The sequence below is a fragment of the Anser anser genome (genome assembly GCF_964211835.1).
Source record: "Anser anser genome assembly, chromosome: 4".
Lineage (NCBI taxonomy): Eukaryota > Metazoa > Chordata > Aves > Anseriformes > Anatidae > Anser > Anser anser.
The window spans coordinates 15,813,090-15,837,773 of NC_139724.1; the positions used below are offsets into that span (position 1 = coordinate 15,813,090).

A 24,684-nucleotide genomic window follows, 5' to 3' on the forward strand; every position below is an offset into this window, starting at 1 on the left:
GGGGCAGAAAGACCTCAAAACCTGATAGTTCTAAAGAAGTGTACAGCATAAGGCGAACAGATTGTATCTGACCCACTGGTGGGACAGTTAGCTCTCCAGAAACACCTGGATGCATGCTCAAGTCTTACGGATTTCAGTAGGAATTATGGATGCAATAAATCACTTAAAAAATCAAGGGCACCAAGGAATCCATTGGGATTCCAACCCCATAGGTGGGCCTTCCTTTAAGATAAACATCATGTTGGTGAGTGAGAGAAAATGCCAGAAAAATAGAAAAGCTTGGCCTCCACGGATCCCTGCCTAGAACCTTGTCAGAGGTACTGCACTGGAAAGACAGACAGCTCAAAGTGTCTATATGCATACATAGAGCACCACTCGTATCTAGGCACCTACACCCACCAGAAGACCTGAAGAACCTGAAAGGGCCAAAAAAGTATTCATTAAGCAACAAGCAAAACAAAATGTAAAGGAAATTAAGGATACTAATGACAACAACTTCAGCGTGCTCCGCAGCAGCCAGAACCAATAGACAAACTGTTGTACTTGGATTAAAAATGAAAAAGCCTCCACTTAAACAAATCAGCATGGTGAATTCATGCTACAAGATTGCTCACCACAAAATCTTTTATGTCCCTAAGGCATCTCGATAAACCAAGAACAGATTAACCAGCTTTCAGATAAGGTGCCAGCTGATGTTACAGGATCTGTCAGGTTCAGACAACCCATTTTAGATAATTACAGTTCTTTCTCCATGTAAAACATCCTAACGAGAACTACTTAAATGCAGGTATTCGGTGGCAAAGTCTTAGCACACGTACCCAAAACTTACAGCAAGCTTCGAGAAAGCCAGATTCTCTAGAGTTCCAGCTTCCATACCACAAGTTACACACAACTTTTGAGAGAAAGCTGCCTTTTAAATAAGAATTGTTAAAAGCTGCATATTAAACCATATCCTGGGATGATGCTCGACCATCATTACAGGGGTAACGGCGGCTGCCTGCATAACAAATCCGATCTACCCAGACCAAACCTCACCTTCACTGTGAGAGATGCACTCCATCCAGAATGGCAGCACAAGCCTCAAATAGTACCTTAATGAAATGACTCTGCTGCAGAAGTTTTCTCCTTCAGCAAAACTCCTCCTAACCCACATCTGAGGGCTCGAGTGATTTTTTTTATTTTTTTTTTAACTGAAACCTTCAAGAACTACTGGTGGTGGGTGGAAGAGGAATTTCTCTCAGCAAACTGCAAACCTTTACAAACCTTTGATGGGATGACATTTCACCCCTTCCCTCTCTCTTGCTATACGGGTCCTCTGGAAACCACTCCAACAGACAGATCCAGATTTTCAGCCTCTCTCCCCTGTTTCTGTTTTTGTGTCCTGTAAACAGAACCATAGTTACACCCTTCAACTGGTTAAGAAAACCTTCAGTACGCCTAGCCCACATGCGACCATATGCATAACAGCTGCAACTAACAGGGTAAGATGAAAGATGGCCTCAACTCACAGCTACTTAGTCCTCTTAAGGTTTTCCAGAATTTATATTTTGCAGTTATATTTATCCACCTGTCATGTTTTGACTCCTGCCAAAAGCAGATTCTAGTGTCTACAAGGATGCAAGTCCTAAGAAAATACTATTACATAAAGCAGTTTATCAGTTTCACAGGTGCCTCATTATTGCTTGTTGCTTTTGGGCCCACATACCTTGCGGAATCCACTGCCAACGCTAGGTATCGCAAACATTTCCCAAGTCTGGCACTGAATGGGGTTGAGCACCCTGTAATGCCCATTTCCAGTAAACTACAAGCACTACATTTCTTTTCCTTGCAACCTTTTTTTTTTTTTTTAAAGCATTCCACTGAGTTCAGACAAATCCCTCACTTTGGCAACAACAGCTTTTCAGACCTGCCAGTGGTTTTGAACTGAAACAGTCAGTAAGCCATACAGAATCGCAGGAAGGCTCGACATCCCACAACCTGTGGGATAAAACCTCCACACTTGGCCAATAGCAGTAACATATCAGGAAAATCTAATCTCATAGATTTCTCATCTAATCAATCTCATCTAATGTCAGCAGAGGAAACTGCTGAAGACTTCCTCTTGGTCTTTGGAGGGGAAGGGGAGTACAGACATATGCAAAGGTGGGTGGCTTCATATGCATGGGACATCCTGTACTTAGGATGAGGATGAAGACGTCCTGTGTTTACAACTGAAGAGTAAAGTCAGCAGGCAGCTTACTGTCCCATCAAAGCAAATTCCTTCTTTATTCTGGTTCAGTAGCACTGTTCTAGGGTCCCATTTTCACATACCCTTGGTCGGCAAGGTACCCTCAAGTCGAGCAAATAACGAGACTGTGATTCGGAGGAAAGACCTCAAGAACATAAAATGTTGCAGTCCACTTGCCTATTACCTTCTCTCCATAAATTTTGAATGAAGGCTCTCATCCCCCTCAGACCTGCAGGCTGCATTAACAGCTCTGCAAAATGTTACAGAGCAGAGGAGTGAATAACATTTTGCACAAACACAAGGCACAAAAGAGCTATGCCCACCTCCCTCTCACTCCTATTTCTTAAATTGAAAAAAGAAAAATTAAAAATGCAAGTCATTGAAACCCTCCTGAAAACAGGGTTTGAGGATGAATATTGCCATTTAGCTTTAAAATCAGGCTGAACAATAGAGAATTTTCAATCTTTCGCTACCTGTGTTGCTGGTATCATTTTTGTGATTATTTTATGTAAAATGCCTTAGGGCTTGAAGTGAGGTATAGTATTGCAAGTTATTACTTTACAGCTTATAATACCAGTCCTTGACTACAGATGAAATTCCCCAAAATATTTTGGAAATAGATGGGTGCTTTTATAGCTTGAGCTTCTTGCTCTTCGTTGGTTTGGAATCTCCTTTGCCTACAAAAGGGCTTTTACTCTAGCCACTGAATTCAGAGCCATGAATGCATGCTGACGGTTTCTTAGATGCCAGAAACCATCAGCCATGAGCAGATAAACTAAACAAAGATAAGAGATTTCCATTCTGCCAAAGCATCACACATTTTCTACTTCTGTTTCTGCCGTATCGCTCACATCAGCCTAACTCTGTACCACATATGCCAAGAGTTGTTGTTCAAAACACAACATCAGAGTCTCAAAACAGATTTGGATCTTTATTAACGTGTACCTTCTACACCTGCTGTGTGTCTAAGGGGCACAGGGCTGGGCCAGGCCCAGGACAGTCCAAGCAAGCTTTGCACAAGTGCAGGCATCTCTGCAGAGAAGCTCATGCTGCTGCGTACACAAACACGGTGCTACATGCTGCCTGCTGCTACAGTGCTTACCGAGAGACACGCTTTCATTGGGTTTGAGCCACCTCAAACAAGTATCAGGGAGGTGAGCCAAATAAACTTGGAGAGCAACCAGACAATGAGAAGAAACCCCTTCCCAGATCAAGCAGAGATGCGTTTCCTCATGGGAAAATCTCCACACATCTGTAGTAAAGAATGAGGAAGAGGGAAATGGGTTCAGATCGCAGCCTGTCCTGAAGAAGCAGCATCTATCTGCTTTTCTTGTTCCTCCCTTGTCTCATCCCTTGCAAGTAAAGCAAACTACACCATCTGCTTCATATCGAGACAAGCAATCAGCTGACCTGAGAAGGCAGAATCAGGCCTGACACCTCTACATATGCCAGCTGACAAGCTTCTTGTGGCTTTGCACTTTGACTCTTTTCTCTGTCCAGCTGAATCTTCCCTTCAACCCCACCAAGTGGGTTAACCAGGCCTGGCAGATTGGATTGTGCCTAAAACCCTAGCAGGTCAATACTGCAGCCATTAGCATTACAAAATCACTTAACTTTACCCCTGAAAACCCTGTTTCACCCAAACTCTCTCAATATGCTATCCTCTTTCTGCAGGTTGGGTATTCTAGAAAAAATTCAATGTTCTGACAACATAAATCTTTATGTATTTTCTAACTCTCAAGCGTGTTTTAGGCAGACAAAAAGAGGGCATTTAAAGCCTGCTTAAGGTAATGAAAATACAAATAACAATACAAATTTTTCCCCAAAGTTCTTGCATGCCAGCTTCCTGGATGGTGCAAAAGAACCACTGCTAGGAAGTGTTTCCTTCTTACTGGTCACAAGTGGAAGCCAGGGCAAGGCCAGTTAAAGCAGGTATTTTTAGAAATAAGGTGCTGGTACATCTGGAGCAGAGAGCTGTAATAGTCTGCGGTTAAGGGAAGCCATGTTTCAGCTAGCACCAGTGTCAGCAGTCCTGCCTGAGAACAAGGGTGTGAACAACAATTTCTCTCTGAGTGCAGAGACAGCCCCTGCAGGCCTGGAATATGCTGAAAGGGCTCTGGAGAGGGATCATTGCCTTAATGCCTCCTCCTCCATGTATCAGAGAATATCCCTGTCTGGACTTTTGAAGCAGGCATCTTTCCTAAGCAGCAGTAATTTACTTTAGATACAACATATCTCTATGGGTTCAGTTTCCCTAACTCTCTCCAGATGGGAGAGCTGAGAATTGTTTATAAACTCATAGAATTTAGCTTGTTTGACTGAACTGGACACAGATTTTATTCAAAAAAAAATATTGACACTTCTAGACTGCACCAATTTCCAAATACTGAAGTGCAGCTAGACCGGTTTTGAACTGGAACAAAATGTTTATAGGCAAGTTTGCATTTATGGACTGTTTACTTGCTTCTCTGTATCCACAGACATGTTTCATCAGGTTCGTTTGCTGTGGTACAAGCAGCTTGACCTGGTGATGCAAATCCAGATTTGGTCAAAATCTGATTGCAGATTTTTCACCAAAGAAGCTGAGGCATCACCTTTGTTCAGGTAAGATATCTGAGTTTAGACTTCACAGTCATTAGGGACAGATCAAGAAATAAAACTGATGTATCAAATCGAAACTGGCTTAAGCTTTCTGCTCAGTAAAAACAAAGCTCTCAGTATAGTTAAAACAACTTCATTATTTCAGATTTTGTGAATGACTTTCTATGATTGTCCTTATATTTGAAGACAAAATAAACTAAGAAGCACATACAAGCTGAACTGACAGTGTCTAATGCTTGGCCAAGCTAACAATTACAGAAATCAGCAAAGAGAAAGAGCTATATACATTACTGTTTTCATAGACTTAGACACATTGTACGTTTCTCCAAGAAGTCCGTGTTTCCTTAATTTAAAAGTAGGGTTTGCTTGTTTTAAAGTATGGTTGAGAAAAAAAAAACAAAACAAAACATAATATATAAATCCATATCGTCCAATTCTAAGGAAAAGATTCAAATACCTTCCTGCTCAGTCCCCTTATTTCACCAGCAACTACACAAATGGCACTTTTATTTTATTTTTTTTATCTTGTTATGCTGACATATACCTCTTACCCCCCTCTGAAGCCTTTCTGAAGACGTGTCTTACACATTATATTTGCTGCTGAGTATTCATTAAGCCCCAGTGTCTGAAAGGTCTCTGAAACCTGCAGGAATCCGATGCCATTTTTAGTGGTTAGCACAGTCAGTAACAGCTAGTGCCGGTTACATCCAGCCATCGTGCAAAGCAGCGTTATGCAAAGGTCATTAACACAGCTGTCCCAGCAGCCCTTAATCCTGCAAACTGCAACACCCTCTACCCTTCTATTCTTGGGTCCCTTCGTGAGGCAGACGCTGAACTGTTTAAGATGCCACAGTGGGTGCAAGACTTCTGCTTTCCCTAGTGTCCAGCACAGATTTTTCTGCTCTTCTGATGACACCAAAACATTGCGTACCCCCTGTGAATATCCAGCAAGCCCCTGCACAGCTGACCTACCTCTAAGCAGGGTAGTCCCCTTTATAACCATCCATCAGTGTAAAACAACCTAAGGCATGTTAGATTTCTAAACTCTCTAAAAAGTTTAGGCTCTCTAAAGTCAGCTCTGGCTGTCTCCAAACTCTGTGTTTCCCTTCTTGCTCAGTTTCTGCTGTTTTCCCCCTTCAGAGAAGAAACACAAAATCCAACACTCCCTCCTTCCTGGCCAGAATGCAGCAAACTTTTTTCTCTTTGCCAACTCATACACCTAATTCCCTCACAGACTTCTTCCATCTGTCCCACTCTTCTAAGCCACAGGGTTGAGTCCGAAAAGATACTTCATTGTATGTCACATACACTCTTCTGACAGCTGTCTCAAATACATGCAAGATATTTCATTCCAGCTATCTTCTAACTCCAGAGAATTTCCCTTCAAAATTCCTCAATTCTTTGTTCCTAATGTTCTGAGGTGTCTTTTGAAAATGAACTTTAGCCACATGGCCTTAACTCAATTACAATGAACAAAGATATAAAAAGTTACGGTTGTACTGAGATTTCTTGCCATGATTGGCAAGAATGCCATTCTTGCCAGTAATGAAAATCAGATTAGTTTGGTGAGGCATGCTTTTCTTTTCCTGAAGAGAACTGCTCTTCTCTTGGACATACTTTCCATGACAGAGTGAACAGAGCAGCTGGATACATGGTGCACAGTAGCCATCCAGACCCTTAAAAAGCCTTCATCCGAGTTCCAGCAAGGGCCACCAAAAGCTGACACAACCTGAATATCCATCAACTGTCTCAACTCAGCAACTGCCTAAGCAACAGAAACCTAAATGGAAATAAAGAGACATTTATAAATGAAAGGAAATGTCAAAAGCAGAACAGCACAGATTTCTGAAGGAGGCCTGGTGTTACTGCAGATGTGGAAGGAGGGAAGGGAGGGCTGGTAGCCAGCAAAAAAGAACATAGGAAACTAATAATTCAGGTCTGTTATGAAGATAGTAGTTTCAGAAGGCAAAAAACCTGGGATGATGAGGCAACACGTAACTCAACGTTTAGAAATACAAGACAGTCATCTGAACTACTCCTATCCTTTACAGTGTTCTAAATTATCTGTGCCAGCTCGTAAAAAGATCCGGCCACCAGTGCGCAACAGCAAGTCACTGCAAGAACCTGGTAATATATATGGACACATGAGATGGTGAACAAGGCAGAAAGAGTTACAAATGATGCAAGTATTAACACCATTGCATGGGACACCTGGAATATTGTGTGGGATTTAAGTGATCCCATTCCAAAAATAGGCAGTGCAGGGAGGTCAGGCTAGAACAGACTATGGGGGAAATTCTTGGGCAGAGAGATGACAAGACTGCATGTGTTCACATGCTGAAGAAGAACAGACAAGAACAGACTGAATTGTGACAGTAACAGAGGAAAAAATACCGTTAACCCTTTCTGAAATGAAAGGAACCAGAAACAATGATTAGCAAAACAAAAGGCAGCAAATCAAAATCTGATGGAAGAAACAGGTTTTCAACCATGGGTACAATTAGCCCATGGAAATGATTTCCCTAGGATACCAATACAACCAGAACCCCAAAAGGTATCTTCTTCAGATTTGGTCACTGGCACACAAAAAAAAGAACAGAGATGTACATATAAAAACTAAATCGTAAATACCTAGAGTTCTTGAAGACAAATAATTATTTGTTTCACTGTAAAACCAATTACTGGTTTCTGAGTGTTGACAAGAAAACTTCCTTGGAACAACTAGGGAACTACAGCTACAAAGAGCAAATGGTCTCGGTGACTTGCTTTTCTTTTCAGTAATCATTCTCTGAAGTATCTACACCAGCGAGAATAACAGGCCCTGGGCTAAAAACATGACTGATCTGATCCCATATTACTGTCTTTACATGCAGCAACTATGCAGCAGCACAATTTCAAAATGAATAACTCCTGCGTTTCTTCAAAGATCAGGTCTTACAACCCCTGCTCACTCCTCTCTCCCTCTAGCTCAGAAAGCATTCTCTCCCTTACAAGCAGGCTGTTTACTGAAACTCCAACTACCTGGAATTAGCCTTAAGAATCTGAGCTATACCATCCTGAGCTGTTCCCCTACATTCAAACCTTGTTGGCATGATCCATTCTAACAGGCTGTCACCGTCTCCCTCCCACTTCTATTTAAGCAGATATTCTCTAGATTACAAAACAAGTTTCGGGCCAACAGAGAAACAGCAAGAGGAATCAGACTTCATCACAGTCTCTTACAATGTTACTGAAGAGACGCATAGTTCTTTCTCGTCTGCTTAGCAATTCCAGCATGCATGTAGGTATAAGGCACCAGAAACAGACCTCATCTGCTTATCAGAAATTTAGATATTCATCCCCTACAGATATTCAAACATACATTCATGTTACTTTTTATTCTCCTTTTTCTCTACAAAACTTTAAACTGACCAATCACCAAAGTTAAGAAAGACTTATTAGCATCACAAGTTATTAATATAATGAAGCCAAAGCCCAAGGGGATTTGTTTCTTAGAGCCTACAGCCATGGTCTTGCTGCTTCTTATCAACCTGCTCCTATGAGGTTGTTTCAAGCTGAAACCAGGGGGTACTTGAACCACAGTTTTCATCCTGAGAGCCAGGGCAGAAGCTGCAATCGATCTGTCCAGGCACATACTCGGTCTTTGTGTTTCCTTGCTATCTCCTTACACGCAGTGTCAACTTGCTTTTAAAATTCTGGCCTGTTGCTGACTGGCATTAGCTCAGTAGCAAACTCCGGTGATACAGAGGGATGAAATGTCCTCTCCAGCCTTTTCCAAGCCACAGCAACCATTCGATAGCAACTGATTTAGACTATTCTGACCCTGCAACATGAGAGGACTGTTTTTCTTGATCCACTTTCCTCCTTCGTGATCAGATCAGGAGCAAATCACTAGACGACAGACCATTGTACTGAGTGACAACCAACACCAACACTTACTGAGTGGTTTGAGGATGCTGCTGCTTGTCTCATCAGCATTTTCTACGTCTGATTTGTCGGAGTAGTTCTCAGAAATTTTCTCCTTTTCTTTCTTTTCTTTGTGCCCAGGTCTTCTTCTATGACGCCGCCTTCTCCTGTAGCTCTTCGGCACGTGGACCCCAATGTAAATAGTGTGATGACCTGAGGAACAGAAGCACAGCAAATATTAACTTGGACTGCATACAGTTCGTGCACAACTGATAGGTACAGTTCATGTTGAGTTTCATTCAAATAGGTGAGTGAAGCATCTATCGTTGCTGGCCTAACATTAAATAATAGTGTGTTTCTTGGCTCCAAAGGTGAGCTAAGAGCTCTTGAACAACCATTCGAAAAGTATTCTTTGTACAATCATTTCTGAGAGTACATTCCAGTGCAGACTTGCTGATAATTATTCAGTCCTTGTGACTCATTTAAAAATAAAAATAAAAACCACAGAAGGCCATCAAACTAATTTTGCAATACAAAATACAATCATCTTCAAAAACATTCCACATTATTTTTTCTCATTTGTTTTACTAAATACATTGGCTGGACTATGCACTCACTTTTGCAAACTGATCCAGCTTAATTGAAGGGCACAGAGCAACAAAATTTATATCACTTGACTAGTCCACTGAGCAACAAGTATCAAAGTACCACTATGGAACTTTAATACAGCAGTGAGGAAGGACTACCAAGATAAGTTACTGCAAATTTCTAAGTACTAGATGCTTTCCAAAATAAGAATTAAGTGCCAAATTTTGTATGCACACTGTGAACACAAGTTATGCCTTTTCCCTTTCATATAGGCTTTTCTTTCAAAAACAATGCCCTTAAACTACATCTACCGATTGTTATTTCTTTTTTATGCGTTTGATTAAAAATGCTTTATTTTCAGGGCTTTCTGCACTTCTACCAGCTTGGAATAGACATCTTTCCTTGTACGTACAGAAAACATTTACAAGTCTTTTTCTGTTCCTAGATAATTCAGCCATCTTAGTTTAAGCTTTAAAAACAGCTGCTTCAGATTTAGCTCTTGATGAATGATAGCTATCTTTGATGTTTTGGAAAAAATTTGGTTTCCTCACTCATTTCTCAGCCAAGTGCAGCTAAACATGCATGCCATATTACTGAAGTACATTTCTCTGAGTGAAGGAGCCCCAAATGCACATGAGAACAAGTGTATTTATTTGCATATTCACTCAGCTACTTTTGCTCACACCTAGAAATGGCAGTTTCTGCCAAGCTACCCCTCTGCAATCACTGTCTCAGCACCTCACATACATCTATTCTTAGACACTTACACCTCCCATGAATGCATGGCTGTTAAAACCCCATGCAACCAAACCTGATCAAATATTCCAGAGAAGGCAGAGGGTACAGCCTTAGGAGAGTATAAAAATATAATAATAATAAGCCTATTTTTATACGCTCAAATCCTTCTTGTAGCACTGTCCCAGCCCAACTCATTGGGGGGCATCTCCCCGCGAGGAAGGGAGAATGGAGTTAAGCAAGTAAGGAAAGCCAGGCTTCACTTGATAAAGCAGTCATGCACTTGGGAAAGTTAGGGAGAAAAGTGGCCCTTGCTATCTACCCATCTCCGCTGATTCTCGCTCATTACAGACTACGCATTGCTCTTTGCTATCATCTACAAGCTGCACCTATTACTGTTGTTTGCTTTTCAGCAGCATCACTTGGTTTCAGATTAACCACCTATTTGCAACACACAGGAAATTGCTTTGGAAATGCCAGCACAACAGTAAAGGCAGAGCCAGCAGCTACCAGTTAACTTCACTGCTAAACACGTGTGTATAATTGCTCATTACGTCAAACCCAGTCTTTGAGACTGAGCAACTGAAAATCTCATCACAAAATCCCTGATTTCCATAACAAACTAATTTTTCAATGAAAAACAGCCTTTCAGAATATTCCTCTCTAATGAGACACCTTGTCTGAGGACACCAAGAGATGGAGATGGATCACCACATCTGTGGTGAAGGGTGACCAGGCAGCCCACAGAGCTGTATGTTGGACACAAGCCTGTGAAATCCCTTCTCAAAAGTATACGGTGCAGGCATAAAGGCATACATGTCTGTGTTTATATATGTATGTATATATAACATATTAAATAAAATAAAGACTGGAGGGATGTTGATGAAAACTCAGAATTTGCCATGGAAAAACTACACTGATCTTTAACTGAAGATTTCCACAGGGACAGCTGAGACACTTTCTGCTCAACTGCTGTAAGCAGCTCTGCGCTTGAGGTGTGTTTGTGCTTTTCTGGTACTCCCACCTTTCCTCATTGGATGTATCTGTGAGATATCTTCTCAGACTCCACATCTGCCATTTCATATTCCACATATTCTTGAGGCCAGCTGCAAAGTTTGGAGACTCTTTCCCTTTCCCTGCACATGAATTTTCTTGCTGAAATGATCTGAGATCTTTTAAAAGACTGCTTGACCAGTGTTGCCCTTCCCGATAGCAACTTGAAAAGAGCTAATAGCATTGCTAAGGGACTTTGCAAAGAATGGAATAACGAGCTGTATGCAAAGACAGGGACAGAAGCTTATGAAAATAGCTCATGCCCTATGCATATTACACTGTCTCATCCCCATCTACACACATACTTCATAGCCCAGTAAGACTATTTAGGCATACAGACCTCTAACAGTAGCTCCTTTGGAAAGCAAGCACAGGAGAAATGAGAAATTAAGTGCAAACTGTTGTTGAGTCACTAAAGTACAGAAAAACATCTGAAAAAAGGGCTTTTTAAAAACTGCATTCTTAATTATCAGAGACCAATAAGATTAGGAAAAAAATCTTCCCCAATTTGAAGACTTAAAGAAACAGACTCATCCCCAGACTGGCAGTAAATGTGATACATTTTGGCTCCAAAGTAATTTGTTAGGAGAGAATTGCAATAGAAAGCAGAGGCTTACAAAGAAGTTCCCTGCTCACCCACAGCCATAATGGGGCTGCAAGTGCTGGCAGTGGCCCTGAAAGCTATCACATCATCGTTCTGGTGCCTCATGTGCTATGGCAAGCTGCAGTTTCTGTACTGGCTGCAACTATGCAGAAGACCACGCTAAATTAATAAAACAGATATACAAATACATAGAGTATTAGTGATACAAAGATATCAACTAACAGATATGAAGTGTTAGTGAAAACCTCTCCAAGTTACTTTTTAGCCAGTACTGTCTAGGCTAAGGTATCAAAAGGGTCACTGCAGAAACTCCACCAGTGCCTGCAGTCTAAAAGCCAACAAGTTCACTGCTACGTGTGCATCACCCGATGCTCCAGGCTGCTAACAGCTGTACAACCACCCGGCACGGTACCAGCCACCAATAACTTGTCATCTCAGGGAACAGGACAAAAAAAAAGAAACAGAAATCCAGGGCCGAGCAAGGTCCAAAAATCAGGCAACACAACAGTGGCAGAAGGAAAGGGACCCATATCTGCTGCTTCCAGCCCAGTGTGCCAGCATCACAATCTTTCAGAAATGGGCTCAAACCTCTGAGGGCCCTGGGCAGGGGCAGAGGCACAATGCCAGTGTTGGGATACCCACAGCGAGACCTTGCAGGTCAGCACCTGAAGACACCATTTAGCTCTGGCACATCAAGCAAAACCAGGAAAGCTATTCCAGCAACTGGAAATATCAGCTGTAACACGGCAGGTGGCATAAATGCTGCATAGAGAGAGAGAAGGGGGAATTTTATCTGAGCACAAGCAGCAGTTGTAGGGGTTGTAGGGGTGGCCCCTGGGACAAACAAGGCAGCGGTAGCTGCTCCCAAGGAATTCTTACCAAATCACATCCAAAAGCCAGATGCAAAAGGATGGGGCGATTCCAGCTATTTGTATTTAGACAAGGTCCTCTTTTGAATCACTAATTCTGTGGTCAGCTTGATAATACAAATACATCATAGTAAGCCTGTAGTCTTAATGCTTTAATATGCTGCCAACAGAACCGGACAATCTCTTTAATCTTTTGATCACGTGTGCACAGTGCAGATTTTGGTGATATGAAACTAAGTTGTATATATGTGGGCAAATATCTGCATTACTTAGCTGCTTTTCCCTGTTCTGCATGGGAGACACTTAATGCAGCTTTTTGTCCTTCCCCCTGCCTCCGCCTTTTTTTTAATTTTGATTTTTTTCTCTCCCAATACGTTCAGGGTGGCCAAGCAAGACATTTTCCTTTTCTGCGTACTTGAAGTAAGTGCTTGGCATCTGTTTACATTGTTGTGAACGCTGAGATAAACTTCTAGGCTCCCTTCCCAAAGCGCCTGGAAGGAAACAATTGACACGTATTCTCAATGCACGGGGTTTCTGAGACATTTCCTACTCACTGGGCTAACAGAGCTTTCCCATGAGAACGATTTACGACAAGCGGTAATACCTGATAAATCCAACATGACACACATGCACCTCACTACTATCCTGCAGCTTGGAGGAAGATGGGAGGAGCAGAGCCAAGTTGCAAACTTCTGATAATCCAGGTCCCACCGAGCCACAGGTTTCTCTCGTGCACCCAGTGGAGGCCATTTGCAAGTTTCCTCCTATAGACCCTGCTGCATTCACAACCTCTTCCTCCCTCCCTCCCCACTCTCCCCCAGGAAAATGACTAGTCTCTGTGTGCACCTCATTAATTTCAGAACTGTTTTGGATGACCAGAGGCATGAATTTCACAATGCTATAAAATCTCACGGGTAAGATGCCCAGCAAGACCTGCAGGTGAAAGCAGCCTGCATTTTCTCTTCCAAAGCACAGCAATGGATCACAGCTTCCTCACACTTACTCCTACTGTAGATAAAACTTTCAAAGTTAAATTTTCTTTGCATGAAGATAAACTTTACTGTGTACCAAATTTGAAACAAAATTGGTTCATCTCATTATTAATAGAGCAAGAAGCAGTCATCATCAGAGACGTATTTTTCCCCTGGAAAATTTTTGGTTGAAACCACAACTTCTGCTTCATTAAGAGCTACTGAAGAAAGCAGCTCAAGATTCAGAGTCCAGATTTAGAGGGCGGGCACACGAGTCTCCCTGAATCAGTTTTACTGGTGAAAACCCACTCACACATCGCCAAATTTAAGTTTTGTAAAATGCAGAATTCCATCCCTGCCTGCAAGGATATCTGTTCATCTCTGTCCTCGCCAAGCATGGTCTTGTTGAAGTACTGGGAGTGAAACTGCCTGGATCTCAAGTCATGCACAGCACACAAGCTCACGCGCTGATCCCAGCAGCACTCTGACAGCACACACGGAAGAAAGCAGCTCCAAGACACCCTGCTCCAAAGGGTCAGGTCCCTCAAGCATGCTGCTACAATGCGACACCATGCTCTCTAGTCCTTTTCTGAGTTCTTCCATGTAAGGGAACCTGGGGATTAAAGAAATGGAAAAATAGGAGAGGGGAAAAAAAAAAGTGTACTGAAAAATAAAAACTGAGAAATCTGCAGGCTTGAAGCTTTCTGACCTCGTAACGTTTCTGCTATTCATGACTCACTTGCACGCCTTTACATCGCTAAACTTGTGTGTTAGCTTGGCCTCAGGACCCGCTACCTGCACAACCCCAGTCTCCATTCAGGTGTTTGCTCCTCATTGCCCACTGAGGCTCGCACAAAGCCTCACAGGGGTTTCTCAGTGCGACAAGGCAGGCCCTGTACATGTGTAAGAAACAGACCAGGTTCCCATGGGTCTATACCAGTAACACTGCCTGGCGGCTTTTGCAGTCGCTGTGGCACAAACCTCGAGTCAAGCCTGAGGAGTCTGTCAGTGAGGATCCTTCTCTGTCCAAGGAAGAAAGGACGACAGTTTTTAGAGACTGAGAGGCAGGGTGCATGTGCAATGCATGCACGCTGAATGTCTGCTCACTGCTCAGCAAGGGGCAATGCAGCTCTGTGAAACAACCAGGACGAGTCTGGCACAGTCAGGTGAGGATCTGGCTAAATGTAAGTGATGAAGAAAGCTTGGGATCTGCCCACATGGGAAGTGTGCCGGCAGCAGGGAATTACTCTCGGTGCAATGACGTCAGTCCCAAACTTGACATCCCAAAGCCTCTGGAGCACAAACTGTCTATACTGTTTAAAACACATGGATCTATTCATGCTCTAATACTGCTGGCAAATGGCCAAAACATACCTAGAGAGAGAGAAATCAGGAGTTCGGTTGTCTCCTAGACTAGTTCTGGAACCCTATTTGCTTCAAAAAGCATTATTGCTTCTTACAATCTCCTGGATAAAAAACTGAATCTTCCCCAAAAGGATCATAAAGACTAAATCTGTTGTCTCATGCACCTATGAATAGCTGTGCAGTTCAGGTTTCTCAAAAATCTGAATTTAGGCTGTTCTGAGGAGCTTCATCCTGCAACAAAACCTTTTCACAAAACCTTTTGGATGGTATATAGAAACACGTATGTGTAACATCGTATTAGTGACCATGGCAGTAATCCAAATGTAGGGCACTACCAGAACATCTGTGTTTTCTGGCAGAAATGCAAACTGAAATAATTGCCTTGGCATGAGGAAAAAAAAAATCAGCAGATATGATTAGATTATTTAAGTACAGCAATAACTTTTGTGCCTGAGGTCTCTGTTAATCTGGGCACTGAGCTCAGTCTACCACTTCCTGACATCTTAGTGCAGGACCAAGGACAGACTCTAGCCTAACATTGTGTAAGACTGAAATTCTTCTTCCATTCCGGATATCTACAGCCAAAAAAACAAGCAGAAAGAGATCACATTTTATTTACAATACCCTCTTCAATTTAAAACACCAACTCTCTTCTTTTAAGAAAAAGGTGACAGTGAAACAGCTTTTGCTTAGCAAAACAAAACTTGGTCATTTCAAGAAAGGAGCTGAAAGTTACAGGATCAAAGGATAAAGTCTGCTTGGTGCATATCTAAGAAGGAATCCTTTCCACATGACCAGGGTTGTTGAGACTTAGAGCATGGCCATAAAGAATCTCGGACTGGCACCTTAGAAGGAAACGAGATCAAAAACTAACATTAAAAATTTATAAAGCAACGAAAATGAGCTGAGTATTAGTTTTCACCTGGTCCTTATTTTTTACTTTCAAGCCTCTTTTCCAGAGAGCAGGGAGAGTTACGTTAAACCTCATCAGGCTTGGACAAGCTCACTTGGTTACGACTAAGACATCTCTACAGCCAACCTCTTCTCCATAAGCCAACTGCTCTGGCCACTTGCACCTCCTGCTCTGTGTGTATCCAGGCTCTCAGAGAAGACTGGGGCAGATATTTCAGGCTGCCTGAATGAAGGGCTTCACTCAGCACACTCCAGTCATTTAATTTTGGGGCAGGGCTGACCTAATAACACAGGAAGGCAAAGGTGTGCCATTTTCATAGCCTAACAATCAGTTTCAAACCTGGATGGAGCCGACACACAGCTTAACCCCAGGGTAAGGAAGCTTTAGGTATGCACGTGGCTTCCTGACACATACCTAGAGCACATGGCTTTTATTCCTACTGCTAACAAGTCACTAACTTTATGAAAAATTGCTCCACAGAGATGCCCAACATTCAGCAGTTTGCACCTACAGCAGCTCTGAAATCACATGAGACTGGCAGGGGATGCAGCCTGCCACGAGTTTCAGCAGCAGAAGACCGCATGGCACACCTTCGTATCTCAATGGGCAAGAAAGAAGTGTTGGTGTACTGCCAAGCACACAGCTAAACGTGGCTCTGGTCAACACACTGCCAGGACCAGAGAGAGTCTAGTGCAGTTTTTAGTGGCTTCTTTTCAAAACCGGAGGTGGCAACAGAAGGGTTCTCATTTTGTGCAAGAATCTAAGGAAATCAATGACAGAAAGAGCTGACGGTCCAGAAGGACAAATAAATCACAGGGATGATCCATTTTAAAGGGGAGATACTAAAAGTAGCACTAAGCAAGTTCCAAAGTAAGCCCTGCTTAGTTTCAAATCAGCTCAAGAAATAAGAACAAAAGGCCATGCTGCTGTGTGCCGAGTGCACTTAACTCTACCTGATTTAAAAGGGTTACAGGTAGTAAACACCTCTCCAGACCGGCACCAGCAGCAGAGCAGCTGCAGGCCCTCCACCCCAACCAACTCCACCTCCCAGGACGCGGCTATCACAGCATGTACCCAAGCACAAATAGGATGGGACACAGCCTGTGCAACACCCTGCTTCAGAGAACAGTTAGCGCCGGTGGAACAGAAATAACCTTCCCATCATACGGCACCTTGAAATTTCCCAGGAGGGATCTGGAAGAGCATTAATTTCCCCACAGATGAAAACACAGGCCTCCAAGAAACAACAGACAAGCCGGGATGTTTTCAGTGATGCATTAAGATGAAGTACTCTGGGTAGAAGAGCCATGGAAATTCACAAGGCCTGTTAGTGAACACAGCTGGTTCATGCATTAGAAACAAGGAACACGATTATTTCCTCCAGCACAGTGTAAGCACCAAGTACTATTCCCATTAGTGAATCTGAACACAGAGGCAAAAACTTAAACTAAAAGCAATCCTCTAGATAGGCTGACCAGGCATACTTCTGGGCTCACCACTTGGTCCTCACAGGACCTCACAGTGTTTCAGTATTCACCCTAATATTCAAGTCACTGCTTTTCCAGGTGAGTAGGAACTTGCCCTAAAGCTCACAAGGCTTCACTGAGCAGTTTGCTGAAATTTGGGTGAAATCTAAACAAGGTAACATTCCAGCTGGAGATAAAGCAGACCCAAATCACTGTCATTCCCCACAGCAAAGCAGCACCAGAACCCTCTGAACTGAGGGCAGACCTTACACCCTGAAGAGATTTGGCTCTTTGGGTCCCAGTAACAATTTTATGAGTGCAGAAGCATGCATGTCTCATAATGGTGATGCTTGGGCACAAAAATGACCTCTGCAAGAGGTTCCCGTGAAGGGAACCAAAGGTCTTTTAAGGGACCGAGCACACAGTTTCAGAGGACCAGCAACAGCAGGTGGATGCCTAGAACTGGACAACGGATGCTGGGCTGAGTGGCAGAGGCAGAAAAATTCATGTCTGTATGGAAACGACTGCAAAAATCTGTAACCAGGTAGCTGAACAAACTGAAATTGGGAAGTCCCTCAGGCTTAAGGGTCTTTAAACCAATAGTAATGTGCAATAAACTAATTCACAATTATATGGCAGTTGGCCAAAGAGAAGGGTCCGTGTGACCTGATCAGATGATGGGCTTTTGAGGAATGGGGCCAAATCCTTATAAATGGGCTACATATGGCCGAGTGTGGGGTTCACAACCTAATAAAGGCCACCAGGAGAACAGCCTGCAGTGAGCAGCGTGCAGTAAAAAGTAAAACAGAGGCTCCAAGAGAGACAAAACCCAAGCTACAATTCAACAGAGAGATTAAATATGAAGGGACAAGATTAGAAACAACAAGGCTCTCCTCAGTTCTGCCAGCTCTGGCAAAAGGACCCCACATTCATTGCTAGGATGGAAGGGCACAAGAGAGCACCCAGCATCAGCAGTGAAGATGCAATGATTTACTTAATTAAGCAGGAAACTTGACCAAAGATCATTTTATGGATTTGTATTACTGCACTTTACACCTCAGTATTCAGTCCTTTACTAAAGTAACTGCAAGGGGCAGGGAACTGAGCTAGGCAGTGAAAGATATCATGCAAACCTGAGAATCTGTTGGTAACATCAGGCTCCTAGACCTTCAATATCTTCAAAAGGTCAGTTTAATCTTTACGCAAAGTGACCTCTGCAGTCTTTAAAAGGTTCCCACGTAACAACACTATAGTTAGCCAGACAGAAAGTGCTCCTAGCCATCTGTCTGATGCTTGCACTTCTCAATTTCAAACATATGCTCACCTGCTACCTACCAATGACCCAGACGAACTGCCAGATTCCTAACAAGATTCAGAGGCTGCTCCAGTGAAGCGTGTTTAAAAGGTGCGTTAGCCCTGAAGAACAGCACAGCTCTGAAACACAGAGCTCACTTACATTCAAGCCAAGAAGGTCTAAAATAGGAAGAGAAAAAATAAAATGATGTCTTCATACGGCTTCTTGAAGGTCCTACAAACCCTGTTTGTTCAGAAGGAGAATTAGTCATTGCTAGGAAAGGATCACAACTTGTGCCACGAAGCCCTGAAGACACATGCCAATGACAGCTAAAAGGTACCACAATAAATTAATTGGTCGGCATTGTTTACACAGAACAATAAACATGTTTGGGGCATTCTCACTGAGCTTTATATAAGCCATTGCTAGACTCTTACCCACAACCCCATAAGCTGCTTTTCTTTCTCTCTTCTTTGGAGCTGTGTGAGGTTACAGAAGCCACCAAACCTGTCTTGCTGTTATCTGATCTAATCTGGCCAGTACTGCTTGGATTCTACTGGAAGAAAAAGAAACTTTAAAAAAAAAAAAAAAACAGCTTTTGGGAACAGGGCAGAGGAAGGGAGCCGTGCTGGGCAGGGCTGTTTGTTTTAAGTTTTAGGCTAAGCTGTTCAGAAACACGGCACCTTTGGATTTTCTGGCATCCACCTTCAGCAGTGACCACAGCTCCTTTAAAAAAATCACGTCCTCTTTTGAAATGGCCCGAATTACCACCCAAAGTGGATACAGCCCAGAACAACCCATCTTGGCTGAAAATCTTGACTTTATTTCCCATATTTCCATCTCATTAATTACCAAGGCTGACCAAATCACTACCAAGCTGTACTTGGCACTGCTCAATGCATACATGCAGGTAAGTTTTAGACCACTCTCCAATAGAAGCAAGAGCCTCAATTTTCATAGCTGCTGAGACTGTGTACCTAGGTCTTCAGTGGGAGGCCACTGACTGTTCCAGGCCATTGACTCTGGGACAACTTCTAACATTCTTCCTCTGAATTTTACAGGCACTGTGCACTGCATTATTTGGAGACCAAGAGTCTTACAAATACTGATGAACTGCTTCATGCAAGTCTATCAGAGAGAGACTTCCCTTCCCTTACATACAAGGGTAAACTTTGTGGTTATGCAGAGAAGTTAAATGTTGGCCTTTTCAGTAGGGACACAACTAGCATTCCGTTTGGTCAGCTTCAACATCAACCCCTACAAACTCAAGGCAGGGACAGGCAGAGAGGAAAAAATATCCATTTCTCTGAGGGAAAATCCAACACTAAAAGTGTCACCATCATCATGATACCAACTGTGAAGACTGAGCACAGATCAGCAACAAAAACAAGATACACAACTGCGACATGCCAGGCAGAAGTCTGCCTAAACCACCATCCCATTTCCTCTGGCAAGTGTCAGGCAGCTCAGGGGAAGTCCTCCTAACTGCCCGACTCTGTAGTAGTGAATCATGAGATAAGAAAACGGCCCTGCTGCAAACGAACCTTGATTCCAAGGCTGCAGTTATAACTAACCAGTGAGAGGGCACAGCACGTTTTATGAGGCAGACTGCAGCCAGAGCTGGGTGTAGGTGGAGGCCAAGCAGCTGCCAGCAGGGCACCAGGATGCAATGCAAACCACAGGGCACTCACTGGTGGGAGCCGCATTTACACAAAGGCCTCCTGACATCTCTCCAGTGGTACAAGGCTTCCTTCAAGGAAGCACCAAAGTTTTCCACATCTCTTTTCAGCCCCTTTTTTAATACTAAGAAAGTTCTCACAGCACTGTGCAACTGGAGGAGGGATGAGACCCAACTGAAAGGGTAGTCACTTGTCAGAGTGGTACGGAAACCCCTTCCTACACTGCCACGTACCTTAGGCTCAGAACGAGCACAGCGCAAAACTTACCCTCACTTAGAAGCAAACACAATCTTTCCTTTGCAATGGGCAAAACACAACATCTATTGACTCAGCTGTTCTTAAACCATTTTCTCCATTTCTTCTATAAGCACAGCCCACTTATCACTGCCTTATGTGAAGTCAGTTTATCATCATCTCCATTTTGATTGCAGTTTTTCCTCACCAAGTGTGCAGTAGGTGGGTGTCAGCACCTTCTCACACAACCCCAGCACCTTTAAAGCTAACGCTGATTCCTGCCAACAGATCTGAAAAGCATCTGCAATGACCAGAACAATACCTCAGACAACAATGGGTAAAACAGACACAGGCTGGAAAGTGCCAGTAGTAAACATGCTCATGGGTTTGCTAGCGTCGAGCTTCCAAGTGACCGAGCAGTGATACTACCTTAATGAGAGTGAAATTCTGAACAAACCACTTCACCGGTGACTTACGTTTCACAGACCTTGCAGCACGTACACAATCGACTTAACTAATCCACACACACGAAAATGGCTCCCAACTTTTCCATAGGGATTTACCTTACTGTCAAAAAGTCTGCAGTGAAGTCACAGCACTAGGACCTTGCTATTTATCATGAACCAGATAACGGCACATTTCAGCATCCTGTAAAAGTGTCCTGACAGAGTCTAAACTGGAATCTTTCATTCAGACACTGCACAGTTGAGAAGATCCAAACCACCCACCCCGTTTTTACTAACTGTGCAGGGCAGCATCCAGGTCCCAATCTGTGCCTGCTGGTCCCAAGCCATGTCATCTGCTGTATGGGAAGAGAGAAAAAAGGCAGTCCCTAGGTCCTCATCATTAAGCTTTTGCACAAGCACAGCCTGAGTCAGTTTTACCAAAACAAAATACAGCCTACTCTACCTCTACAGTTAAATTAAAGGCACCAAAGCAAATTAATGAAGTACAGTGTGTACTTGGATTTTACATGATTATTTTTTTAATTGTACTCGTTTCAGAAACAAATAAAAACTAATTGATATGAAACAGATTATTTCTGAAAACAGAGAAGGTCTGCCTACAGTCAGTGATCAAAAACCGAGGGCTGGGATAGAAGAAGAAAAAAACAAATTAAATAGGCAAACATAACTTATGTCTCCTACCTTCTGCCTGCTGTTAGTAAAGGTAAAGATTTTCACAGACATCTTTGCCCTTTTAACCTCTCTCCTCATTGATTCAACCATCAAGAAATAATCTTAGGCTTAAATCATAACACAGCTTTCTACCAGCAAAGTGTAATGACACTACAGGGTCAAGAATAGAAAGAACGGAGGAGGAAAGTGTGGGGAGCAGTCAGCTAAAATGGCAAAGGATGTCACTGCAAGTTGCTACAAAGACCCTGGTTTAAATCCCATAATGTTAACAGGATCCACAGCAAAGTTTTCACTGTAACAGAACCTCTTCCTGAAGTTAGTTCTTTCTAAGATGTACTCTCCACACGTTTACTTTGCAAATCAATCGAAATGTGGGACAAAACACCTGACGGAAGTGCTGGTCCCCTTCTCCTAAAGGACACAGCCAGAGCTACCCTGGCCTTCCAGTAACAGAGCTGTCAGACTTGAAACCAAGCATCCTCCACCCCACTGCAGAGTCAGGGCGGCAGCAAGCCTGAGGGAAGTTACACTTAAAGAGCCAAGAATACCTTATCTCAAAGGATAAGGTGGAGCTTTACTTTTCCCCTGTTGCAAAATTGGTTATTAAGTAATCTGTTTATGTCACACATACCAGCACTCCTAACAGTGGCATTACAGCACTATGTCATTACCTTCAAGGAAAGGAACGTGCAGTGCTCTAAATGAATGGGAATGGCTTTCTTACACAGGAGGTTCAGCTTAGGGCAGTGCCTGTTCTTGATTTCCCCCACAAAAGCCTACACTTTCTCACTTACTTTCCTTCTTCACTCTGAACTGGACCTAGGGAGCTCCCTTCTCTCGCCGAGTCACGTTTCGGGGCACTTCTGCTCCACATCAGTGAGGGGACAGCAAAGCAGCTCTTTGTAACTAAAATGCAGTGAATTTCTTAACTAAGCCATCTCACTGAAAAATGGGGGTACCTGCAAATGAATCATTTTCCAATGTCAACAGCTGATATCACTAATAAAATAGCAATGACATGCAGTGTAGGATTAGACTGAGGTGCCACCTTAGAGAAGCATTAAATCATCTCTGGAGCTAGGCCAAAGGGACATACTTTTGTAATGTACATAGGGTTTCTATTAATGTTATATTTACTTAGCAAGGGCATGACCGACAATCGCTCCAAGCTGAAAATGTCTCAACATCCTACTAACCAGAAATGCCCTGTTCCCCCTCCTTCCTTAACCAAGTCCTTCCCTCTCCCCCACACCACTACATAACCAAATCAGTGAGCAACATGCTAATCCAGAGCTGCTATCTCCATCTCACAAACATAATGCAGGGCACCAGCCAGTAAAAAAAAATAAAATAAAAAATAAAAGACTGACTTCAAGAGCTGCATTCTGGAGAGTTAATATGCAAGAGATGGATGCTCAGAATGACGACTTTCAAATACTGTCTTCATTTGTTTTAAATCAAACAGATTGAAAAGCACAAAACCAGCCTGCTTTCTAAGCGTATCATAATGCCTCACCTCCCTGCTCAGTTGTTTTCCCACAGGTTTGGTGAAATTAATAGCTTTAAGCAACCTTCCTAAGGAATTTGATCAAATTGACTACTTGGTGAAAAAATAAATTATTGGCAGAGGAATGAATAGGAAAGAGGCAAACAACTGTCATAGGTATGTTTTTCCTCCATGTAATCAGGTGAAAAACAAAAACTATCAGTAAAAAACTAAAATACATCTGAGGTGACAATTCTGCTTGCAGTTACTTTCTTCTACAGAGGATGCCACCAGTGTAAGCTATTCAGAAAAGTGAGTTATAACAATACCACAGAACTGGCTGATGTAATGGAGAGGGTTTTGAAGCTAACACCTCCTGGTCTCTAGACAAATGCTCTCCTCCTTGAAACTGTGCCACTCCACCTCTAATGCAGAAATCTAGCAAAGAGACTTAAAACCATCTGCACCAAGTGTCAGCCAAGGGCCTTCAACCTGGTGTTTTACCCTTCCAATGGATATATGCAGACTGTAACTGTACATGGGGTGCATGTACGCATATTAGGTGCACGCAGACATTACTTACATACAGACATACAGCTGTGTGCATAAAGAGTTAGGTATAATTAGGGACACACACCTTCTGTAATGAGGCAAATAAGTTCCCTTCAAAGTGCCAAAGCCTTTACCAATTCTTCGCACTGTGGTAATGCCTCCAGTTTGCAAGGCAAGCTCTGAATGTAAGGCTGTCCCCGTGCAGAAGAGCAGAGTGGCCAAGCAGCAACTTGCCAGTCGAATCTTACATGCGCCCCTCTGCAGCGCGACACTGACAGATGCTACAGCGTCAGCACTGGCTCTGGCACAGCCGGCGACTCTTCTGTGATTTAGCTAGGTCATTCACAGGAGCCTGGCAAGAATCAAGGCACTGCCCTCTGCACGAACAAGGGAATTAGCTGGTTACACAGCTCCAAGTCTCTGAGATTCAGACAAGCAGCTACAGTTTCTCAGAGGCCTGTTGTGTGCAAACAGAAACACTGCATATTTTTTCACCTCCTCTTCCCCTTACCCCAGTGAGATGAACAGCAAGTGGTCTGCTAGCCCAAGTAAATCAAACAAGGATATCTGCATTGCAACATGGAGATAAAGACTTAAAACATTAACCCAACCTTTTTCACTGCACCTTCAGACAGTTAAAACAGTCGCTCCCACACTGCTCTTCACAAACAACAATCTGTATTATATTCTTGGAGCATCACATATGAGTGATACATACCACAAGAGCATGTGGCAACATTTAAGGCAGTAAATTACAAGAAATATTCCCCCTCCCTCCCCTCTCAAATGTTTCCGCTGTGCCAAAGCATCAATTATTCCATGAGCAGAAGGCAATACAAAAACCCTGTCATTCCATCCCTGCAGACAGCAAATGGCCTCATAAACCCAACATGATGATTTACAACTACTGAGCCCAGATCACTTCATACAAAAGGGGAAGAAAACAGAAGCGTTTACACGGAAATGTCTGCTCTGACTTCTGGGAAGTGTTCTTATCAATCG

The 24,684-nt window shown here is 43.0% G+C and overlaps 1 protein-coding gene across 4 annotated transcripts in view; it reads right to left on the reverse strand.

Annotated features, from left to right (window-relative positions):
• Nucleotides 1-24,684, reverse strand: part of SLC4A4 (solute carrier family 4 member 4) — a 229,489-nt gene that overhangs the window by 147,604 nt on the left and 57,201 nt on the right. For all 4 annotated transcript variants that reach the window (XM_083835258.1, XM_083835255.1, XM_083835256.1 and 1 more), the window contains exon 3: nucleotides 8,768-8,947. In XM_083835258.1, the coding sequence (XP_083691384.1) occupies nucleotides 8,768-8,947 (180 nt within the window). The remainder of the gene's footprint in view (nucleotides 1-8,767; nucleotides 8,948-24,684) is intronic.